Here is a 24414-nt window from a genome sequence, read left to right on the forward strand (position 1 = left end):
TCTTTACATGCTAAAGCATATGAATTTACATTTTAATAATAGACTTGTGCTGACAGGGGCAGTGGAGTAAAAGGAGTTACACTAGTGCCTGTCTTCTGCAGCTGGTCAAACATGCTACTGTTGAAGACTGTTGTGGCTAAACTGAATTTATTTTGTGTGAAAGAAACATAGGTCCTTACTTGAAAACTTTCATGAAAACTTGTTTTCCCCCCTGAAACTAAAGAACTAACTTTGGAGGACCTTGATTTTAATTCCATTTTCAGAATTTGCTTTTATTTTGTATTTACTTGATGGCTTGTCAACAATGCATTATATGGCTTTGCTGGATAATCTGGTTCATATTAATTGTCAAAATGTTTTGTATTGTTTTTATTATAATGTTCAGCTAATTCTGCAGTCTCTATTAAGGCTCTCTTGGTTTTGAAGGTAGCATTTCTAGCTGTAATAAGCAGTTTCCTTAGATTATTTTATTTGAAGTAACCATGGACTAATAGGTAACAAAATCAAAATGTGTTTTCTTGTTTTGCAGAAAATTCAGCAAATAATTATTCCTATTCCAGATCTGACTGTTGTGGGATTTTTAAATATTTAAAAATTTCATGCAAATAGGAATTCTGTGCCTTTTAAATAGCTTCACTGCTTTTATTTGGAAATTACCGGCCTGTTCCCAAGCTCTTCTGTAAATTGCCAGGAAGCTGGGGGCTGTTGTCTGCTGAGCTTCTAGTTTCCTACTCTAGCATTTATTTTTCCCCTGTGGTTAATCCTTGGTCTTATCATGCATGTTTGGTTTGGCTGAGGTGAGAAGGCAGAAGACTGTGCCTCGGTGGTGAAGGCGTGTGAATTCATTTTCCAACTTAATTTTGAGTCATCAGAGCATAGGTGCATTTGAATATTGAGGCTACAAAGCCCCAGCAGCAGGTTCCTGGTCCACGAGGATGGGTGAATCCCACCTTGGTGTCTGTGACTGACCCAGCTGCAGCTGAGTACTTAATCCCCGTCAGCACGCTGGTGATTCTACAACTGAGTCCCTGATTTATTTTTATTTGGCCCGGGTTATTACAAAAGTACACAGGTTTATTTGTGAAAGATGTCCATGAGTGCTTGATTTGTTCCTCTGTTGTTCTGTGAGAATTGTTCCTTCAGGGGTCCCCTTGGAAAGCAGGTATCTGAGACATCCAAGGCATTTGTTCACAGCTATGAAGTGCATATCCTGCACCTTTATAAGGATGACTTAGTTTCTTTGGGCCTCAATTAACTGCCGGGAGCATAGGAAAACCAAATATGCAAGTCTTTTGTGTGAGAGGCCTGTTGTACTGATATATGGTGTCTTGGACCATGTGGCCTCAGACATCATGGTGGTGCCACTGCAAATGCTTGTTTTCCTGTGCATTTTCATTTTCCCCTTCCTCTGTGATAGGCTTTGCTTGTTAAATTACCAGGCCTTGGGGCTGACACCAGTCTTGTTTGACATCCGGCGGAAAGCTGATTCCCAGCTCAATAATTAGAGTATGAGTTGCACCGTTTGCTGCTCTTGCTGGTTGTGAAGGGCGGAGGAGAACCAAGAGCATCTAAAGTTTCTAACTTCAGGCACCTCATTTATGTGTACAAGTTGGGGACTAAAATTTCATATGCAGTTGATGGAAAGGTAAATCTCCCTAGAGGTTCCTTCAGAGCACCTTGCTTTGAAGCATAATTGGGGTGCTCTAACTTGCCCATGGGAGTTACTTGCTGGTGTTGATTTTTCTAGGGAACTTAGCTCCTCGCCTGGCTGACTTCGTGCTAGTGCACCCTGAGTGTGTGCAGGGCCGTTGGCAGATGGGCATGGGTGCCCTCCAGGAGCCCTGGCCATCTGAGATGCACCACCTTGATACACTCAGTCAAAAACCATTCCTGTGCTGCTTTCTTGCAGACATTCGTCAATGACGTGAGGATTCCTGACCAGAAGTACATCACCCTAAAACTGAATGATGTCATTCGCTTTGGCTATGATATCCTTCTTGTCTGAAGAGGGAGGGGGACGCGGTCTTTGATTGGGTTTTGTGCTCTGCTGCATGGAGAGTTAACAGTGCTAATTGTGACTAATGAGTAAGGCTGTTTGTTTTGCCTCCTGGAGCCTTTGGATGGCTCATAACCTTTTGTTTCTCTACCATGGACCTTATTCAGAGCATATTAATCATGATGCCTGCTACCTTCATGACTTTCAATCAGGCCCTGCACTGGCAGTAGTGACTGCGGAGGTGATGACTGTGCACAGGCCTCTTCAGTCTCTTTCAAAGCAAGGGTTGCATTTTTCCTTTTTATTGGATGGCAACTGTAGCTGGTACCAGCTGGGGAGCTAATGTATTTCATATGCTTTTGTATGAACTAAAATCTTCCTTCTTTTTTTTTTTTCCCATTTAACTTGTGTGTTTTTGTTAATCATTTCACCCAAACTTTTGCTTTCAGACAATTTGCAGGTCTTCAGCCTTAAACATTTAGCCTTGGGGCTTGCGGTCAGACCCTTGACTCTGTGTGGATTGAAGTTTCTCCGTGCAAATTGCCTCTGCCACAAAATGAAAGAGTAAATCTCTCATCAGCAATAGCAAATTTCACCTCTATTGAGGGAGGCTGGATGCAGTTACTGCTTTGTTTACAGAGTCACAAATCCTGCTAAAACACCTTTGCCTTTGTTCCTTTCCTTTTTATCCTGATGTGACTGTATGACTGGTTATAAGCATAAATGTTGAAATGCCTTTGTAAGCCCGCAGAGCAAGTGGTAAGTAGAGGCTCCTATTGCTGCCTTTTCATGTAGTCTAATCCTTTTTTTCATGTTTTTTCAGTTGCTTCTATCTGCCAAACTTTACCCACTTAGGTTGAATTTAGAAGTAGTAAGTGTCTTCTCCAGGTTTCTTTTAATTTGTGGGGAAATTTCAGTTAAAACAGTCCAGACGTTTCTGAGAACAGAGGCAGAGACTAAGTTTTACCATTGGTGGGGGGGGAGGAAGCATTTGGCTGGAAAACTCTTGTGCATCCTTGACCCCAAGGCCACATTCTTGTGCCTTTTGTTGCCCCTGAGATAATCAGTTTGTGCTTGGCTGTGCTGTAGCCCTTGAAATACTCCAAACCTTGCCAGAGCCCAGAGAGCTGAAGCAGCAAAGAGAAGTTGAGCCTCCCTGGTCTTCCAGGGATCTGGGTACCTCAGCTCTAAGCAGTGACTGTGCCAGGAGCACTCACTGTTGCAACAGGAATGCTTAAACTGATGTGGGTTAAGTCCTGGATCTGCTGGAAGTGAGGGTTTTCTAGGCCTTGTGTAGGATCATATTTTTTGTCTTGGTCTTGCTCTGTCTTTTGCCATTTCAGAAAAAACAAATCCTTGCTCCACAGTGGTTTTTGTGTTTTGTTGTTGTTTTGTTTGGGTTTTTTGTTTGTTTGTTTTTTTTTGAGAGGTAGTTGCTGAATCTTTTTTTAATAATAAAAAAAGGAGACAGATTATTTGCCTTCAGATCGGTATTTGAACAGGGTGCAGTTGATGAGGGTTCAAGCATACATGGGGGGAAAAAATAATGAGTAGCCCCTTACTGAGTGCTGCCCAGTGAAAGAGCACTGTCATCTGGGACCATGTCATTATTTGTGGCGTCTCAGTGCACATGTGATGAAGCCTGTTACAGTCCTACAGGCAACCTCAGTTCTAGCTTTTCTTGACTTTGCAAATTTGCAAATGTGTTTTTGATGTAGCTGGTCATGGGTCTTCTGGTCTCTAGATGTGTGGGGAAACTTGTAGAAGAATTGCTGTGAACTCCAGTCTAGCAAAGGCATACGCCAGTGCCTAGAGCGTGGGTAGATTTAATGGCTGCAATACAGGTTTAAACTTTTTATAGAAAGCAGTTTTGAGCACTAAGCAGAAGTGTTTAGTCCTGCAGCTCTTACATGGATATTAATGTGAAATGAATGATTGCATTTATGAATTATAGAATTTATTACTTGCAACAGGAAGACTTTAAAGAATGAAGGTTTTAGAGTCATCTTTTTACTTCAGCGTAGTTGCTATGGCAGTTACAATCTCCTCTCCTTTGCTGCTTCAGTGCCACTCTATAGCAGTGCTTTCTGTGCATACCGCGTTCAGTTCTGTGTGGATGGCAGCATCTCCTGAGGTCTCCAAGTCAGCTGTGCACTGTTGCATAAGAGCATTTGTCTCTTTTCCATTTACAGTTTCACTTACAGACTGTGTGGAGTTTCCCTGCTATGCCAGTATCACTTGGTTTATTTTTAGTCTAACATTTTCCATCTTTCCTTTTTCCTCCCCTCTGCTCTGTGCTGTGCTGATCGGGTTGTTCATGACGGTATTGCCAGATACTGCTTCCCCCCCCCCCCCCCCCCCCCCCCTTCAGTGTTGCTGGGGATTATTGCCTGGGCTCAACCATGTTGAACGACTCCCTTCCTAAGAGGTCATAGCAGCTCATGATCTGATTTACTTTTCATCTAGGAAACTGCAGTGGCTGAAAGGCCTTGTCAGAGCAGGAGAGCATCATAGCCCCAGGCATTCCTGCAGGGGGTTGAACTCCACTGTTCCCTTGTCCAGAGCAGGCAAGATTGCCCCATTTTGGCCAGCATACCATGGGGAGAGAGTGGTCTGCCTGGAGCTGCCAGCAGGGTGGAGGGGAGCAGGGTATGAGTTGAGTCAGGGCTTGGTTTGTTCCCCTGGGTCCTGCACAGAGCTGCTAGTGCTCCCCCAAGCTTCTCCTGCCATGCTCCCCTTGTCTCTGCCTTGTCTGGCATGGGTCTGGCAAGTGGACGTGATTGTGTGCTCTCTTACAAAGCATACACAACAAAGACTGTGGTGGGATGCAGCACAGGCAACATTTAGTTCCCTGCATATTTTAAGTTTCTCTGGTTTTATGATCTTCTTTTCTTTCTGTGACTAAATGCTAAATTTCTCTGTCCATCCAATTCCTTTGCCATTTCCTTAACAAATTCTGCACATTCGAACATGTATGTCCTGGAGCAGATTCAACACAAAGTCCCAGAAGAAGCATTAAAGGTAAGTGTGTCTGGGTGTAGGTGCATTTTTAAAACTTTTAAGTGTTTTAGTAATGGTCAAGCAGACTGAAATATTAAAATGCTCCTGATGGCAGTGAAATGTTCCACAATGTGAGGCTCTCCTTGGATTGGGACTTAATAAAACCTTCCTTTGAGGAGAGATCCATTTCCCAGTTATCTCAGCTCTGATCTCTCTTATCCCTATGCTAACATGAAGTTATTTATGATTTCATGACTGCCAACAAAAAAAGGCTACTAAATCAGTAATGTATTAAAGAACAGTCAGCACATTAGTTTGTGGATGAAGCTTGTTCCCTCCCAGAAGTGGAGTGCAGATGCCTTTTCTGAGCATGGTGACTTAGGCCAGCTCCATCACACTTCCTACAGCAGGCTGAAGTTTGCTTAATTTATTCCTGTGTATCATCTTATTTTTGCCTTCAAGCTCCCAATTTTTACTTACTGAGCAGTACGCTTACCAGTGAGGTGTTTTGAAAACAAAGACTTTGGTAATAAGTATGAAATGTTCAAGTATCCTCTTATATAAGGCAGAAAAGCAACCCCCTCTAGGCAAGAAAGGTGTCATGTTCAGCTGAGGGACTGGTCTATCAGTGCCAAGCGTCACCTCTTGGCCAGCAGATACTGTCTTCTTAGCCCTGGTTCCATGTTTGGGACTTGGAGAGGGTCAGAAATGTAACAGCTAGAATTGGGCAAATGATTTATTCAGTTTACTCAGGGGTAATCTGGATGGGTGCACCCTTTTATTAATTTACTTGTAATAAACCCACTTTTAAATAGCTCATTTACTATGTTAATGTGGAGCCTGTTTTAAGGCAGAATCACTTTCCTAGCTGGAGAGAGGGTTTGGAGAGAAATAATTAAAATATTTTAATTGCCTTTGCTGAAAAACTGAGATAATGTAGATGAGTGCCCTGAAAGAATTTATAATGTTGCTTTAAGAACAAGGGGGATTTCAGGATTTGAATCCTGAATGGAAAATGGCCTAAGTTCTCATTCTTCTCAGTTTGTTCTTTAAAGGGTTTCCTAATTATCTGTTTTGCAGAGCTAAGTCACAGTGACCTTCTCATGGACTAGAATTGTCACTTAATGTCTTCCAAATGGGGTATTGGAAAGCGTCTCAGCTGGCATTTCTGCTGTTCTGTAGTCTCTACTCAGGAGTGCTTTCTTTCTGTTGCAGAACATAGCTGCGGTCTGTGGGGAGGGTGGTTTATCTCGTCCATGGGCTAGCACACAGATTGCACGGGCACCCTGAAACTGTTGCTTGTGTCTCTGCAGCATGAGAAGTACACCAGCCAACTTCAGATGAATTACAAAGGCACGGCAATGAAGAGGGCGGAGCAGCCCATGGAGCACGGTGTCTACCCTGAGTCTCCGCAAGCAAAGCTGGAGAAAGGAGAGAAGAAAGCAATTACAGGTACTTGCTCGGGAACCAGTTAATCAAGATTCGGAAGAAAGCTCAGCTTGAGCCCTGCACTGGGTCATGATTCTGACAGTACAGTGTTGTGGGTTGAGCCTAGGAACAGTTCCAGAAGGGTCATCTTTCTAAACCTCTGAGTATTTCAGACTCTCCATTTTTGGAGATGCAGCCTCCAAAAAAAAGTCAGCTGGCATGATGGTTCACGCATGCCTTGTTGCTGCGTGTGTGCTGGAGAACCTGTGGGCCGAGCAGGTTTGGTAAGTTCTTTGGCACCTGTCTGGTCTATTTTTAATTTTCTAATCGTGAGCTGGTATTTGAACAGAGGCGGTGACTCAGAGTAGAAAATGTATGGCTGCTGTGGCGTGGTGCTGGCAGGCAGGCAAAGAAGCAATAAGCCATTTCTTTTTAAAAGCCCTGTATGGTCTTAAATGGTTGTATTTCCTGATGTGCCAGTATGTGGGATTGAAACTGACTGCCAAACTGGGAGGCGTTTTCTTCAGGTTCACTGTTCCTCAGCTGCAAACCTTTTCCATTTGAAAAATTCCTTCTGTTTGCCATTTCTTTACTCACTGTTGCCTTCCTTTAAAGACCCTTTGTCAGACTGGCTTCCTCCCTCTTCCCTGTCATGGTGGGCCAAGACCTCCCCAGCAATCTTGTCTCACCCCACTTCCTACCTCCTGTATGTACTACCCTGGCAGGTCTCTCCCCAGTTCAGCTCAGCTGTCAGTCGGTGGCCTTCTAAAGCTTGATGATGCATGGGAGGAACAAATATGGTTTTAAAGTATCCCAGTGACGCATGACTGCCAGCGGTGGTCTTGTGGCACCAGGATGGCAGAGCAATTGGAAAGCTTTAGGGTTAGCAGAGAGGCTGTCCACTGGGTCTGTTGGAGGACAGACCAGAGAGGTGTTTGGAGGGAACAGGATGGGCAAGTGAAAGAGTGAGACAGCACCTTGGGCGAGGTGACCTAGAGATAGATACAGCACCTTTCTAGAAATGCGTACAACTTTGGGTAAATCCATTAAGGTTTCCTGATAACTAACTGGAGTGGGTTGGCTGACCTTAATCTCCTATGTGTTGTCTTTATGAAAATCCCTCTAAGCTGACAGAATGCACTAAACCAGCGTCGCCTTTTTGCCTGGTCTTGTTGTTACCTCCTGCTGTGTATGGAAGCACATGCACACACACCCGTGTGCGTGACTCCTATTTTCTGCACTGCAAAGCTTTCTCTGTGTTCCTTTAGCTGTGTCTGTGTGTTGCCCTTCACCATGGATGTGGCGTTTGTGACTTTGCCTCGCAAAGGGATGAAGTTGGTGATGATTAACCATGACACTGCAGAGGGTGAGAGGAGGTGAACCTCACTGCGGGGAGAGCTCCCCGGCTGCCTTTCAAGGTGCATCAGGTTCTTGAAAAGCATTGCCAGTCACTGGAACCAGTTTGAGTTTGCTGCTGCCTGGTTGCATGAGCATTCTCATTTTTATTCTTGCCGCCTTCCAAAATACACACAGGTTGGTTTTAACCTACATAGTGTAAGGGGTTGATATTTGGAACATCTTCAAAGTCAGGACGCTGAGTGACTCTTCAGCAAGGTGACCCATTTCTTCAGTGTGTGGTTTGCAGACCTGCATTACGTTTCTGTCATTGTTAGTGGGCACAGACCATAGGTCTAAGGCAAAAAGGGCTGTGAGAATTTATTAGGGGGCCAGTGCTGAAGTATGTCATGTGCAGTGGGACTGATGGACAGATATAAAACCAAAAAAATCTGTGAAGTGGAGGAATTCAGGGCTTTTTGTTGGAAGTATTTTGCTGAATTGGACTGAAGCCTGTGGAAGCAAGAGAGGGAGCCTGAGCATTAAATCGGTGCCTTACTCTCCAAAAAGCATCTCTGTCACATGAGCAGAATGATCAGTTGGTCCCTGTTTCATCTGCGATGTGACTAATTCACCTTGTCTTCAGCTGCACACATGCACAGTTTCTCCTTGGTTGCTTGGAGTAGTGGCAGCAATTTAAAATGATTAGTGGAAAGAAGAATGTAGTACTCTTAGGGGGAGCGGGCTTGCTTAGTGGCAGCAGAAAGAGACTTTGGGAAAGAGCTGTTTTGCTAAGCCTGTAGGTATTTAGAAATTTGCATTGACTAATTAAAGCAAGGTCTGGGGTGACAAAAGCCTTTAGAAGGATCGCTTCCCAGGGCCTGGGTGGAAAGGAGGCAGAGGGAATGCAAGCTTTCAGGGAAAATGTTTAACAAAACAATGTGAACAATTAGAGCTGCTTAGAAATGGGAGGAGGCGAGGGGCTGAGGATAAAGAGATCTGGGGGAGTGAATGGGGAACAGCTCAGCCATTTAGTCTGTATGCTGTTGAACTTGCAGCTTTTGGGTGTATGTTGCCTGTAATCAGAAAATCATCAGTCTCTTTGAAATGTTTGAGGCAAGGAGCTTGGCAAGCTCTGTGGGTTGGATATGGATATGAATAAGAAGAGTGCCCACAGTTCAGCTTAGTTAATGCTAAAAATAGCTATCAGCTCCTGTGTTTAAAGCCTTAAGTGATCAGGAGGCCAGGTACAGCCTTGAACTGAGCAGATTTTAAGACTGTCACAATCCCCATCTGTTGCTACCTGAGCTGAGGTACTGGATAAGATAAGCTACTTTGTGGTCTTCTGTTCTCAACACATAGTTAATCCTCAGGCTGATCTTAATTTTTTCTTTTTTTTTTTTTTTTTAAAGCCCTCACAGGCTGATGGCACCAGATAATGCCGAGTCTGATGACTGACCTCTGAGAAACTGCTGCAGGTGTGAGTTTCCAGGGGTGGAGGCTGCCTGCAGTGTCCATCTGAAATGGGAATTACCGACTGCAGGAGCAGGACTTGAGCTTCTCCCAGGATCTGTGAAATAGGCTTGCTGGCTGGGTTAGCGTCAGTGTCATTAGGGAGTCCTCTCAACAGAGTGGCTGACTTGAAAGTCTTGTTGGTGTCCGGGGCTGAGGTCAGCAGGCAGTGTGGACAGAGGCAATGGGAGTTGTGCCCAGTTGTGAAGTGGTTTCCATGGTCTTCGGCTGCTTTCCCCATGAGATCATGGTAATAATTATTTAGACGCGCAGCTCTACCCTAGCCTTTAATTTAGGGGAGTGGTGGTGGTGTATCTGCTTTTAGTCTGAGCTAGGGTGGTGGTACCTGCAGCACGTTGAAGGTTTGGCCATGTAATTGATACAAATAAATTTGTGATTATCAGCCTGATTTGAAAGCCTCTGGGATCTGTGTAAGATCACAGCAGGTACAGAAGACCAGGGCTTAGGTTTGCCACACACACGTGAAATAAATACTGCAGCAAAGAGTCAGAGAATTGCTTTATGGTTATTCCTACTAGGTCTGAATTTTCTATTTTGCAGAGGAGTTAAAAAGCAGAGATGTAAAGAATTAATTTTAAAATGTTATAGCTAGATCATCTCCCCCCCCCCCCCAGGCCTCTGCCATAAGAAGCCTACTCTGCATCTTCTGAAGATGGACATTATTGTTATTAATAATGAATCAAAAACAGTTTGACTTAAAGCAAACTGGATTTCTCATGCTTTTGTTATGACTTACTGTAGACAGCTTCAAAGCTGCATGTGCTTCTGTCAGCAAAGAAATCTGCTGTTGCTGTTTCTCGTGACGGTTTGAAGCTTTGTGAGGACCTGGGCAAAGCGCAGCCCTCAGTTCTGTCCTGACCACAGGACCCCTTCAAGGGAAATCAGACCCCTCTGCGGTGGGAGCTGCGTGCTCGTGCTGAAAGCTCTTCTGCCCACACACTGATAGAAAGCAGCACTAATGCAGGCTTTCTACTTTCCCTTTTATCAGCTGGACTGTATTTTTGGTCCTGCCCTTTTTTTGTTCTATGTGATTCATTTCTCCATAAATACATCCTTTGTATTGACATGTCTCATTTTCTGAAGTTGTGGTGCCTGTCCTTCAGGTGATCAATAGTTCTGTATTAATTTAACAGGCCATGTTCTTGTCAGACTTGTTAAACAAATGGACACCTCTTGTTCTGTGCTAAAACAGCCTTCATTTTTTCTTTTGAGTGACTGCCCCAAAGAGTGAAACCTGGCAGCAGAACATGTGTATATCAGTGGTCTTCTCTGTATTACACTGTCACCGGTAGCTCAGTATTTGCCTGGCTGAATAGCTGTGCTGACCTCAATTCAGTTATCTAAAAGGATGGTTTTCGGGCTGTCTGCCTGAATTGATGAGCCAAGAAATATGTCTAAATGAATTGGCACCATCTGGGCAGCCTGGCACGGAGTGGAGAGAGGTGGTAACGAGCTGCCATCAATTGGAGGAAGCCTCATGTCATTAAAATGACTGAACAGTTACTTTTCAGTGGTGTTTCTCACTTCACCACTGACTTGGGCAGGCCCTGAGTCTCCTCTTGCAAGAGTTCCCATCTTACACTAAAATAGAACAGACAGGTGGTGGCTTCAGGGTAGTTGGTATGGCTGTCGTGGGACACAGGCAGATATGCTGCTCTGGATGCTGCACATCCAGGTTGAGGTTGCTACCCAAAATGCATCCCAGCTGGTGAAGAGCAAAGCACCTTGGCACAACTGTATGTGTAGCTGCTCCCTGGCCTGTTTCTGTCACAGCCATCTGGTTTAGCTGCCTCCTGATCATGCTTCCTGTGCCGCCCCCCCCCCAGTATTGTGTTAGAGCTGGAGCAGGGAGAGGTGTCAGGTTGGTTATACTGGCAAATTAGAAGGGACAGAAGCTTCTGACATGAGCAAGGCAGCAAATTCATGTCGTTCTTCTGAAGGCATGGAAACTTTACTCTGGTTCAGGATCTGGCCACTTTCAGCAGTAGCCAAGAATGAGTGTGTCTGTGCCACTTGATAATGTTATTCAGAATGCAAATTAATATGAAGGCTCAGTGGAAACATTAATTGCTCTTAAAATATTGAAACTGTCCCCAGATAGCAAGATACTGACTCCTCAGCTTCCCATTTGTGCTTTTTGCAGTCTTTAGAATGAGGTTCCAGTTTATTGTGGAGGCTGGGAGAGGGAAGGAATGAAAAAAACCCCACAGATACGAGCAGATGTCTTACCCACGCTGTGACAGGGTGTTGCGGGGGGGGCCATGAGCTCTGCGTCGTGCCCCAGCGGGGCAGGAGAGACCTGCTGCTGCCATGCAGTGAGCGCGACGGCAGAGTGGCTCCCAGCCTGGCAGCCCCTGGTTGGGGCACTCTGCCCAACCTGATGCGCTCTCTGTAGGTGCTTCTTGATGTGCCCTGGGGTTTTGGCTTTGTGCTAGCTTTTGTCAGAGTGGGAATTTGGGGAATTTCCAAGCATCTCTTAGGGATCTTTAGGGTAGAGGGGGAAATTTGAGAGGGCAGAGGAGCTGGCTCATTATTCTTTATAATTCCTTTTTTTTTTTTTTTTTTCCCTTCAGCTTTCTTCTAAACCCAAAGTTCCCCATCAACAGAAAAGTCTGACTGATGTTGACTTGCTCTCCTAGCTGCCTTTTCTCTGTAGCAGAAAAGCTCCTGGGGGATGAAGGCAGTAGCTACTGTGTCCATTACAGAAGTGGGACACAGATCTTGGGTCTGGAGCAGCTTCTGCGAAGAAGTCTGTCCTGCAGGATGGATGTGAGGTCTCTTAGCTCACTTCTGCCCCTTTGGAAACAAAATTTTCGTGGAACAGATAACTAGAATCTACTAGATAAGGGGGCCTTTGGGATCCTCTGAGGGGCTTGGATGTGCTGGAGAGATGAGCTGTAATGAGGCAACTCCTTGCAAGGTGTGAGCAATAACAGCACCGATGCTTGGGAATGATGCTGCTCGTGTAAGAGTCGAGGGCAAGATGGTCTTTGCATTTCATCTGTAGGGTAGTATGCTCAGGATTTGTTCCACCATCAACTTAAATTAAACCACTAATGAGCTTTCAGAATTTATTTTATTAATCTGAGATGAGTATCCAAAATCTCACATGTTCAGGGCTGAGCCCTTCACTGTGCCTTGTTGAATTTTAGGCATGAGTTACCCCAGACACAGCTGGCTGTTATCAATGAGTGGATTTGCCTATCACCCAAAGCGGTGTTCTCCTCCTCCTGGCCCTGACTGCCTTGTGGCCATCAACCCTAAGATCAGTACTGCATTTCAGAGAGTGTATGACCAAAAGAAGTGCCTGACATTGGTGGAGAAGATCCTTTGTAGTTGGTGTGGGGGTCTAGTGGGCAAGTCATGGCATGAAGAGAGGGTGGTGGGTTTCTGCTAGGCTGTGGTGACAGAAGGTATCAGCCTAGCAGAGGCCAAACCCTACATTTCGGTGCTTCTGTTCATTGACAAGCTTGTGAATAGTTTTTTCTTCCCCCCCCCTTCTCTTTCCCCTGAGTGCTTTACCCATCCTCAGTTATGAAATGTATTGCTTGGCAATTCCAATTTATTCGTGGTGAGAAATGCTTCCTTCTTTGAACTTTCAAAGGCTGCCTACATAATGGGAATACAGTTTGTCTTCCACGCACTCTAGGCAGAAGGGAGAGCAATACTTTCAGCCTCTTTTGATCCTCAGTGTGAAGGGAGGCAGCATGGTTTGAAACATTAAGAAGATCTCTTGAAAAGGGCCTGTGGGCTGCATCTGTAAAGCAAAATTTTTGCCTGTGGACTGTCAGAGTATAAGCTTATATATCTTTGGAACTATTCTAGAAAAAAAAAACATCTGAAGTAGTGGCCACTGGGTCTGTAGCTTTAGAAACAGCAGCATAAAATCAGCCGCCTTTTTTTCTTTGAATTATTTAATTCTCCTTCCTCTCCTGGCTTCCCTTATGGTAACGACGACTTTCTGTCATGTCTCTATTAAAATAGGGAATGCACAATTGCAGGGCTGTTTGAGGGCTGCTTTACACAGAGCAGCATGTGGTTTTAAAACCACAAGCCGAGTGAGCGGCAGCTGGCGGTAGAAGCCAGGCTATGGCTCTGTAGCTGGAGCCAGGGTTTAAGACATGGCCAGTAAAGTGTGCGCTGGTGGCTGTTATGGGTAGAGGCAGAAGCAGCTAACAAAGCTGGAGCTTAACCTCATCCCCTGATGACCTATCCTTGGGTCTCTATCACCTCTAGATGAAAGAACAAAAGCTACTTTATTTGCTTCTCTTAAACTATTATAAAAACATAATAATAATAGCTATACCACAGGTAAATTGAGGTGTATTCTTTTTACTTGTTGCATAAACAGCAGCGGCCCAAGGCAGTGCCAAAACACAGTCTTGTTTTGTGGGAGACAAAATGAGAAGCGGTGGATCAGCTCCTTTGGGTACCAGTTGTTGCAATAAAGCCCTGGTCTTTCAGTGAGTGCTCTTTCAGCAGAGAAAATGATATAAGTCTGCCTCTTCTAGAGGAATTTTCTCTGTGAGAAAAACCTCTGTCCTGCAGTGAGTCTGGAATCCAGTTGGTTTAATTCAAGCTTTTGAGAGCAAGAGTTCATGTATGTGTGAGGAGATGTTTTTACCATTTTCCCTAAATTTGTAATGCTTCAAAAATTTCCTCATGTGGGATATGTGTCACTTAAAGTCGGAGTGGTGAAGAGTTGGAAAAAAAGGCTGACCTCACAACATCCGAGTACCTGCTGGGGCAAGAAAGGGCAGAGCTAAAGTCTTCCTAGTTAGGATCAGGACAAAAGTCTGATTTTCACCTGAATTGCAGTCTGTCCTGTCAAGAATCTTCTACTAATTCCTGTGAATAATGAGGCTAGGGAGGGAGAAAAGTCAGTATTTGGGAAACACAGCTATGAAAGACAGCGAAGGGAGGTAGAGTCAGCATCTTGCAGCACAAAATAAAAAAAGAAAAAAAAAAAGGGGCGAGGGAAGCCTGAACATATTAATTATTATGTACAATTTTCTGCTGTTAAACTGCAATGTAAGAAGTATATGATCTCATCTGACCCTGCTGTTTTTCCATTTTTGTCATGGGGTTGACTTCTGTCAAGCTGGTAAATTGATATTTTCTGTGTAAAAGTATTTGCTTATCTTCTTCCTAGAGACCAATACTTACCGCACCCCTCTCTATGGGCAGCCCTCCTGGTGGGGGGAAGATGATGCAAATAACAAGGAGGACAGAAGACAAGAGGAACATTACTCAGGTAATGGAGGTGATTTGGGGTGGGAGATGATGGGGGGACAAAATTTCTGCACCTTTTTGATCTTTACTGTGTGAAGCCTTTAATTACCACTTTTGGGGTTTTTTTTGTACTTGTATTTGCACTTTCCTATGTGTAGGCTGCTGCCAGCGAAACCAGAATAAGGGAAAACTAAAATGTTTCCCCTAAAATATTTGAACGTTAGAAATGGCAGTTTGGAATAATTCTGTATATATGAGAAAGGCTTTTCTAAGCTTGTTTGAGACATAGTTAAACAGCAGTGCTGTATCTGTGATCCTATGCAGCCCACCAGCCTAAACGGTCCACTGTCTCCCAGGAGTTTCCTATCTAAGAGGCACTTCAAGGGCTGATGCATTGACTGGATTTGGTTGATGTGGAAGTAATCTGTTTCTCACCTCATCTTCGTTGAAAGACATTTAGTCTTACTGCTCCTGTTGTTGTGAATCTGTATGCATGGAAGATGCATCTTTTTTTCTGTTGTGCAGTAAACCTTGTGTTTCTATCAAGTATATGCTGTACTGCATGAAGAAGTTTTTTATTTTGATGCACATGCAGTATATCTCTTACCTAGCAGAGAGGGGTTGTGATTAGCAGCCCTCTTAAGAAGTTGAAATAAAGTAAGTGAGCCTCTAGCGAAGAAGTTTTGGCACTACTGAAAAGATGTGGTTTTATCCCTGGTGATGTTACAGAATTAGGTGTTGATCTAGCAAAAAGATACCTGTGATTAGCTTTGCACGCTCAAGCTTTTCCTTTGAACTGTAGAAAGTTGAGTAAGGGCGCATGTAAGTGAATTCAGCAAAGTGAGCAGGATATCTTCCTTCCACATCAGCCCAGGCATACAGAAACCTTAAAATGCCACCAACCACATAGGTTCTGGCAAAATGTACAATGGCGCATGTTGTGTGCGCAGCTCTCTCTTTGGGGAGCAGTGGAAGGAAGGACAAAGTGAATATAACAAATGTTGGTCAGATCGCAGCGGTGCAGTAAGCACCAATTTCAGTGATGAGGCCAGAGTACAAAGCTATTTAAAACAGAACTCGTATTTTTTCTTTAATCCATTTCAGCTAATGTTTGTGAATTTAAGGTTTTCTTGCCTTTTTTTTCCCCCCCGCTTTTATAGAAAGATCAAAAGAGATAACCCAACATGAAGAGGAACTGAATGGTAATATTTCTGCTTATAGAGATTCCCAAGAACAATCTGTGTTTGCCTTCAGGAGAGAGCCAAGTTACTTTGAGATTCCAACTAAAGAATTTCAGCAGCCATCAAAATCTCCAGAAACACAGGTCCATGAGATCCCAACAAAGGATGTTGATGCTATAGTAGCCCCTGTTGTACAGAGTCATGCCTCTTTCACCATTGAATTTGATGATGGTACCCCCGGTAAAATAAAGATAAAGGATCATGTAACTAAATTTTCACTCAGACAAAGACGACCATATAGTAAGGAACCAGCTCATACAGAAGTTATGTCTGCGGAGAGCAAAGTGGCTGACTGGCTGGTCCAGAATGACCCAAGCTTGATGAGACGTCAGTCTCCAGGAGATGATGTGTACAGCACAAAGAGTGACCTGCCAGTTCATGTGAGGACGCTTAAAGGTTAGTGAATGTCTTATCACATGGACTTAGTTCTCTGTTGACAATGCAAGTGCACTATACTAAAGGGGAAACCCCTTCTCCTGTCAAGGAGAACTGGACTTAATTATCTCTGCTCCAAATTTGCAAGATGAAGAATATTTCTTTAATGACTGTTAATAGTTTTGAATCCAGCTAGCAGGCTCTTCACCTGGTCCTGAAGTCATGTGTGGTGCTGGCCTGGGGACACTCTAATCTGGTTCCTCTATATCTATAGTTCACACTCAGCAGTAACAATGATTGAAAAAAGGGGTTTGATTTTTAAATCACTCAGACAATTTCCATGTGGTCAGGCAGGCTGGTAAACACAGGCATTTCAGTGGTTTTTCTTCTCTTGGCTTCTAGCTGAAGGAATGGCTTTTCTTTTTAGCTGTAGTCCAGAAGAGGCTATGTGTGACCATCCTGATGGCTGTAATGACCAGAGCTGCTTGGTCAGATGACCAAAGGTCCCAACCTGGAGACTGGTGATAGAGTTGAGATATGCATGATCACACATGGAGGAAATTATGCTTGTAGAAGAAGGTTTCTTCTCTTAAAGCTTATCTGAAAGCCTGCTCTGCTCAAAAACTTCAGGTTTTGTGGACCTGTGTCCTGTTAAGTGTGTCACTGTGAGGAATTCTTTGGGGATTTTCAAAGGTCTGAAATGTAGTTTGGAGCCCAGTTCTTAGCACAGCTGGTGGGACTTGCATGATTCTTCTGCTACTTTGAATATATTTTGGAAGATTTGGGCTTGCTTGGATGTCTCTCTTGGGCCATGCTCTGAACAGCTAGGAGGAGACTGCTGAATCCTGCATTCTCACTGCCTCGCAGGCCTTTGGAAGAGCTGTTGTTTTGAACTGCAGCTTTAACTGGTGAAGTAATATTGAAGGTTACCAGACCTACTTGTATGTGAGGTCTTTCTTAAATAAGAGCAATACCTTGGTTGCCCTTAAAGGAGTATTTGCTTGGCCTTTGATGGAAAAAACCTCTTTGTAATATGAGGAGTTTTACCTGTTACACCTCTAACTTGCTGTTTTGTGTACAGTTTTTTGAGAAGCCCTTGTGGTCAAAAAGGTCTCACGTATCCAGCCCTGGGGTTTGGCGTTACATGGAAATGGAATTGTTTTGTTGTCATTGCTTGTTTCTAGTTCTCGCCAATAGGTACAGTGTTGAGGTGCCCTGCCTGATTATTTGGGGTCTTATTTTCAGTGTACTGTGACTGTGTGATAGAGGGTTTTGGGGTTTGGGTTGGGTTGCTTTTTTTTTTGTTGCTATTGTGATATTGGATTTTGTTGGCTTGCTGGAGAACATTGTCAGGGATAGAACTACGCTTCAGTAGTTTGCTCTTTCCTCTTGGAGTTAGGCAGCTGCTGCTCATCCTAGGATTTTCCTGAGTGATGCAGAGGAATACTAGACTGACTGCATTTGCCTCTTTACAGTCCATAAGGCATGGAAAAAAGCTGAGGTAATTTAATGCATAATTTGCATATCAAGAAATCAACTCTTTGGACATTTGATTAAAACACAGTGCTGGTGGCCTGAGGAGTTTATCCACCTCTGCTTTGGCAGACGACAGGGTGTCATTTATCTGCGATAGCTGTGTAACGTGTTCTTCTGGCAGGGCTAATTTTGAATATGTCTTGGAGGCTACTGCTGGCTGCCTGCCAGGTTTGGGTCTTCAGGATAAGAGACACCCACCGTCAGGGTACAGTAGTAATATCTGTTCACTTTCAGGAACAATGTGGTGAATGTCAAGTCTAGTATCAAGACTAGAGACTTCGGTTAGCGGCTTGAGGGCACATGCATGGTGTTCTGGTGGGGCATCCATGGGCATGGTGGGTGTTTTTTCTTGTGTCCTTGACATTTTGCGTTCAGCAGAGTTCTTAGCCAAGACCCTTTAATTTAAGAACTTTCCCTTCCAAGGACGAAGCTTATCAGCCCTCAGGGCACAATGCAAAGTTTACTGGCTTCCTTCATGAGGGTGTTAGGAAACTCTTCAGAGGACTGACTCCTGGGTTGAATGGATCTTATATTAAACTCTAATCTTTCACAGCTAACTCGAGATAATAAACGGTCTTCACCCATGTGTCTGGAGAACTTGCAAAGTAGGTTTGAGCAGTTTTCCTTTCAAACACGTGGTATTTTAGCCAGTATATCTTGCTGCATATTACAGTCTAGAGCGCAGAGACCTCTTTCCCCGTTCTCCCGATGACAGGTTCCTGGTCGTTGACTGAATCGTGTTGTGTGCCTTCACACCCGTTTCCTTCTCCAAAAAAAGGTTTGTTTTTTGGTTTACTTTTAACTTTTTGTTTTACTTTAACTTATTTTCTGAGAGTCCTGAACTAAGGTGCTGAGGGGCAGGCATCACTGATACATAGAGAAGGTTGTAAAGATGGCTCTTGCTAACGTAAATGAAAATAATTATTAACTAACTTTAAGCTTAGTGAACTCATAATGATTTAACCATTGCTTGGCTGGTGATAGGATGGTGTAACTCATGGGGGTGTCAAGGTGTGATTCTTAAACCTTCAGGAAAAGTAAGAATCCTGCAAATTCACTTTTCTGTTAGCCTCTGGTTTATTTCCCCCTTGCAGAGGTGGGTAACGTGGGTGCTCAGAGGTGCCTGCACTCGTAATGAATTGATCTGGTGGGATGCAGTGTGCGAGGTTTATTTACTGATCCTGCAGAGATATTTCTGCTCTGTAACAGAGAGAACCTAATGAGGTGATCTTGGACTACAGTAATTGAGTAGAATGGCAAAATCATGTCATCATTTATATTTAAATGGAAAAAAAGAAAGAACATTAAGTATCTAAAATAATCAGCATTACGAAATCAGAAACGTTTGGGGTTGAAATGATTTCTTGAATCTTTTTTAATAACCTCATAGCCTGCCAGTTGTGAAAAGTGGGGTCAGGAGACAGCTGCTTTCTCTTTTATTTCCTCTGATGGGGTACGATCCCTGTACCACAGCAGATGTTTTTGGAGCTGTTTAATCCTATGGGGACTTTTTTCCTTTAACTGAAATGGTAAATTTCAGCTGGGAGGTAATGACAGGGCCACAGCAACTGAGAATATGAAAGTCAAATCTACATACCTTGTTTCCAGGCAATAGGCACGAGGACGGGACACAGAGCGACTCTGAAGACCCCGTGGCACCCAAGGCAGAGAAGGAGACAACGACGGGCAGTGAACGTGCGATGGAGCAAACCAGGCTGCAGCGCCAGATGAGGCGTGATCCCCACGAAATGCTGCACAACAAGCAGGCCTTTGTCATCGAGTTCTTCGAGGACACGCCACGGAAGAAGCGTTCACAGTCCTTCACGCACAGCGCTCACTCCTCCCAGAGCGACACCGATCCGGGGCTGAAGACCAAGGTCGAAAAGCGCAAGAATGTGTTGCCAGCAGAGAAGCTGGGAAATGTGGTGCCGCCGGCCCACCTTGGGGCCCAGGCGGGCAAACCCAGTAACAGCTCCTCTGGGACCCAAAGAACTAGCTCCTTCAAGAGGGAGAAAACGGAGGACCGGATCAACTCCTCGTCCTCCTCTGCTTCCAGAGCATCAGCTAAAACTTATGGGAGCATTGGGAGGAAGTCTAAAATGGCTCAGGATTTTATGGCTGAGTACTTGCGGGAGACTGCTCAGTCTGGGAAGCCGAGCGCTGAGAAACCAGCACCTCTGCCCACGCCGGTAGCTCCACACGTGGTTATATCGTCAGAACCAGAGTCTGCCTCTGCTCCACCTCCGGAGGTAAAGTCTGCCCAGAGCAGGAGGAATGATGAGGAAGACAGTGTAAGCGAGACAGGCACCTACACCATTGAGACAGAGTCACAGGATAAAGAAGTGGAGGAAGCGCGAAAAATGATAGATCAGGTAAATGCTGCTTTTCCATGCTTGGCCCGTGAGCTGAGGGCTGAAGGTTAGGGCTTCTGCACCTTGTGCTGGAGGGCCTAACTTTGCTAGCTGTTGCCATGAAGGATTGTTCCCTTTTGAACTGGGTGCTGCAGAGGTTTATGGTTAGGGGTGAAAAATCGTCCTGGCTGACCTGTGTTAAGGATAAGCGCCAGCAAACTGTGAGGTTGGTCTTTAAAGAACCCCAATAAAACAACACAATTGCAAACAAAAAAAGAACCCCATGGAGTGCAAGAAGGCAAGGTAAACCCACAGCAAAGAGCTGCCTTGTTTCCAAAATGGGATTTGGATACAAAAGTGCAAGAGTGGACTTGCCATCTGTTTAGAGGAAAGGCAATAACAGAACAAAGATCAGGCTGCCGAGAGACGTGGCTGGGAGCAGCTCTGCTCTCTAGGACTGCTCCCAAGCCTCTGCCTTGGCGTTGCATCACCTCCTGCCCACTGTTACGAAGACAGGAGCTACAGCCCATACCTGATGCCGCATCCTGTAGTAGGCCAAACAAAATGCAGGCCAAGGGCTGGTGCTCTTGATCCTTTGCAAGCCTTAGTGGTAGGTGGTTCTGTATTTGGCTGTGCCTAGTTAGAAGGGGAGTGCTTGCTAGTAGGGCAAGTGGTAGCTAGTTGAAATAGTGAAGGGTGTGGCCTAGGGCAGAGGCAATCCTAGATGGATCTATACTTGTTTGGATTTTGCAAAGTGAGTGATAGCCTAAAAACAAAACCCCAGCAATGGGGGAGAGGCTTAAGAAAACCCACCCAACTAAGCAACCGCAGGGCAAACCAAAGTTTGGCTGATCTTCAGGTTTAACTTTCACCTGTGTGAAACCTTTTGAAAAGTTTTGTTCATGAAAACAAAACTGGCAAGTTGCTGTGAAGATTAAATGAAGTAGGCAGGAGGATGGTGAGCTTTAAAGGAAGCCTTGATTGAACCTGGCTTTAGAGCTCTGTATATGGTGTTCTGTGAGCCTGGATCTAGCTTCCCTTGTTTGTTTATTTATTGTACTTGTTCCTTACATCTTGTTTGAAATGTGATCAGAAGCTTTCAGGGCAGGACGTTTAAGCCACAGCAAGGCCCTAGTCCTGATACTACATGGTTAATTGTTCTGGTGGGAAATATGGGGAAAAATGCCACAAAAATACAGTTATTTCTGGGAAGTAGTCTTGGCAGCTGTGTGACTGGGACAGGCAAGCTGGCCAAGTTCTGCTCCTCACTCTGCTGTAGACTTGGTGCAGTGCAGACCTGCCATTTGGGAAACAACTGATAATTGGACTTCAGTGTTTCTGTCCAAGAAGAAAGATTATATGAATTCTGGACTTGCTGAGGTTTTGAAGTGACTCTGCTTTTTATTTCCCCACCATCGCATGTGCACTTTTTTAATAAACGTGAGTGGAGAAATTTACATCTCTCTCTGCCCAGTGTAGGTACCATCCATGGTGGCATCTTCTCCTGAACAACTTCTAGTCAGGGAAGAGAAACAAGCCCTTTGGAGGCACGGATCTTGGTCACCCCTCTAGGAAAGCCTGTTTATCTCCAGAAGGAATCTGGCCAGCTAACTCAAACACTCACCCATCTCTGAGGTGCATCCTTTCCCAGGTCCTCACGTGGCAGTGCAAGGCTGCTTTGCTCAGCCCACTCGCTGCCACAGTCTATGAAGGACCCTGGAGATGGAGCTTTCCCAGCTTTTTCTGATTCTCTATGAATTAGCTGGTAAATAGCGTTCCTAACACTCATCCTGAATTTTTCAGGGCTGAAAAGGGACTCCTTTTCAGGTAAAGTTACTACTGTTAAAGGCAACACACCGAAACAATGAGTGTGAGAGAAAAGGTGGGTGTGAGTGGGATTCTGTGAATAAGTGTATTTAAAGCTGCTTCTGTGGTGTAGAGAAGAAAATTATTTATTTAGTCTGTATGGAAGTGTTGGCAAGTGTTTATGGCCCTTTGGGATCATAGTTTGTGTGTGACTAATGCTTTGTGGATTTAGATTTTGGGCAAATATTTTCCTGTTTCCTTGATTTTTAATCTTTCCTGTGCAAACACCTTTTCAGGTTTTTGGTGTTCTTGAGTCGCCTGAATTTTCAAGAATCTCTTCAGCCTTTAGACCAATAATTAAAGGTGAAAAAGACGACTCCGGTTCTCATCAGCATCTAATCAGTGAAAATGGCACTAGTCAGAAGTCACCCTTGCTCCAGGCATTTGCCTCAAAAGCTGTGAGTGGGTCTCAGGCTGATGCACAGGTACGGGCAGTCCAGGTGGATTTGCTGGGATGGTGGAGGTGTAGATGGGTTTTCTGTCTGGATGGAAATATGATGTGTAGATTGATTTCCATTTTGAGGAGACTGAGTAATGTGTATATGAGAGGAGAGATTTTGTGGCTAGGATTTGGTTTACAAACCCTCATTCTAACACTGCCTTCCCCATGTTTTTGTAGATGTCTGCAGCATCTCAAGGGAGTCAGAAGTGGGTGTCTAGGTGGGCGAGCCTTGCGGACAGTTACTCTGACTCTGGATCTGCCTCTGGGCAGGGTGATGGAGGTGCAGGTAAGTCTCATCCTGACATTACTTTTTGAAAGTGGCTGAATCTAAGCCAGGATGATGTGAAAAGCAGGGATTAAGGGCTTCTGTGCATCTGGGTGTGGCTTATTTTCTGGTTTAGCTAATGTATTTGGGGATGGGAAGGACAGAGTGAATCGTTCCCAGTGGAGTAAAGATGGAGAGATCCTCTGGTTTGCATTTCAGAGTCATCCAAGAAGTTGTTAAATGTTACGTTTGACATGGCTAAAGGGCACCTGAGAAGGAGAAAGACTGTAAAGACCTTGGGTGTTAACTAGCCCCAAGTAGTGATTCTTTAGACTCCCTTATGATGCCAGATGAAAGCCCTTTGCAAGTTGCCTTGGACTTAATTGCTGACTTGTGCATTTTTTTGTGTGCTTCTCCTGTGTCTGGCTGTGCTGAGAATTTTAGGCTGCTCTGGGGTTTGCTGTCAGGTGGCAGGTTTGAAGCATGGAGATCAGTGTACGGAACTGGTTATGGAGGGGAGAAGGGGAGCGGGAGGAGATAAGGCTCCCATTGTAACTGGGAAGAGAGCTTACAGACCCATGGTCCTGTTGGTATGTGAGAAAGGGAGAACCTTTTGGCTTTTGTAAACATTTTCAACTTTTTTTGATGGAAATATTTGTTGTTATCTTCATGCCATCAACAGCTATAGGTAGATTCAGTAAAGATTAGAAGAAACCTTTTTTTTCAGAGGTCATTGCCACTGTTTTCACACTGTGTGAGGACCTGACTCCCAGAGTGTTTGAAATATTACCATAGTCAAATAACCAGTTATCCAGGTATTTAAAGGTGGTATCAGGTATGAAGTCCTGGCCAGCAGCATGGGAGAAACAAAAGTGTCCTTGCTATGAAATATGTCCATATTGATGAGCCCACCTGTGCTGGGGTGGTGTGCCCTAATTCAGAGCCTCTTCATTGTCATTAGGGTCTTTTTCCTGAGACATTGCTGTGGGATATCACAGAATCAGGGAACGGTAGGGGTTTGGAAGGGAACTCTACAGATCATCCTGTCCAACCCCCCTGCTTGAGCAGGCACCCCCAGAGCAGGGGCACAGGAACGCGTCCAGGCGGGGTTTGAATGTCTTCAGGGAAGGAGACCCCACAGCCTCCCTGGGTAGCCTGTGCCGCTGCTCTGGCACCCTCACAGGAAAGGAGTTCTTCCTCATATTCAGGTAGAAATTCCTGTGTTCCAGCTTGTGCCCATTGCCCCTTTTCCTGTCATTGGGCACCACTGAAAAGAGTCTGGCCCCATCCTCTTGACACCACTCTTTAGATATTTATAGGTATTTATGAAATCCCCCCTCAGTCTTCCCTTCTCCGGGCTGAACAAACCCAAGTGTCTCAGCCTTTCCTCATAAGGGAGATGATCCGGTCCCCTGGTCATCTTGGTAGCTCCCCACTAGACTTGCTCAAGCAGTTCCCTGTCCTTCTTGAACTGGGGAGCCCAGAACTGGGCACAGTACTCCAGATGTGGTCTCGCTAGGGCAGAGTAGAGGGGAAGGATAACCTCTCTCAACCTGCTGGCCACACTCTTTTTAATGCACCCCAGGATATACTGTTGGCCTTGGCCACAAGGGTACATTGCCGGCTCATGGTCACCTTCCTGTCCACCAGCACTCCCAAGTCCTTCTCAACAGAGCTGCTTTCCAGTAGTTCACCCCCCAGCCTGTACTGGTGTGTGGGGTTGTTCCTCCCCAGGGGCAGGACCTTGCACTTGCTCTTGTTGAATTTCATGAGGTTCCCCTGGGCCCAGCTCTCCTACCTGTCCAGGTCTCGTT

The 24414-nt window shown here is 44.8% G+C and overlaps 1 protein-coding gene across 5 annotated transcripts in view; it reads left to right on the forward strand.

Moving 5' to 3' along the window:
• The window catches only part of CEP170B (centrosomal protein 170B), a 60555-nt gene that overhangs the window by 15264 nt on the left and 20877 nt on the right, over nucleotides 1-24414 (forward strand). For 4 of the 5 annotated variants that reach the window (XM_075104076.1, XM_075104077.1, XM_075104079.1 and 1 more), the window contains exons 4-12: nucleotides 1910-1996; nucleotides 4967-5017; nucleotides 6310-6448; nucleotides 14445-14546; nucleotides 15685-16161; nucleotides 18392-18454; nucleotides 19285-20048; nucleotides 22130-22318; nucleotides 22513-22621. In XM_075104076.1, coding sequence (XP_074960177.1) covers nucleotides 1910-1996; nucleotides 4967-5017; nucleotides 6310-6448; nucleotides 14445-14546; nucleotides 15685-16161; nucleotides 18392-18454; nucleotides 19285-20048; nucleotides 22130-22318; nucleotides 22513-22621 — 1981 coding nt within the window. The remainder of the gene's footprint in view (nucleotides 1-1909; nucleotides 1997-4966; nucleotides 5018-6309; nucleotides 6449-14444; nucleotides 14547-15684; nucleotides 16162-18391; nucleotides 18455-19284; nucleotides 20049-22129; nucleotides 22319-22512; nucleotides 22622-24414) is intronic. The other variant, XM_075104078.1, reaches the window with a different exon arrangement.

This window comes from Phalacrocorax aristotelis, chromosome 9 (genome assembly GCF_949628215.1).
Source record: "Phalacrocorax aristotelis chromosome 9, bGulAri2.1, whole genome shotgun sequence".
In the NCBI taxonomy this organism is placed as follows: Eukaryota; Metazoa; Chordata; class Aves; order Suliformes; family Phalacrocoracidae; genus Phalacrocorax; species Phalacrocorax aristotelis.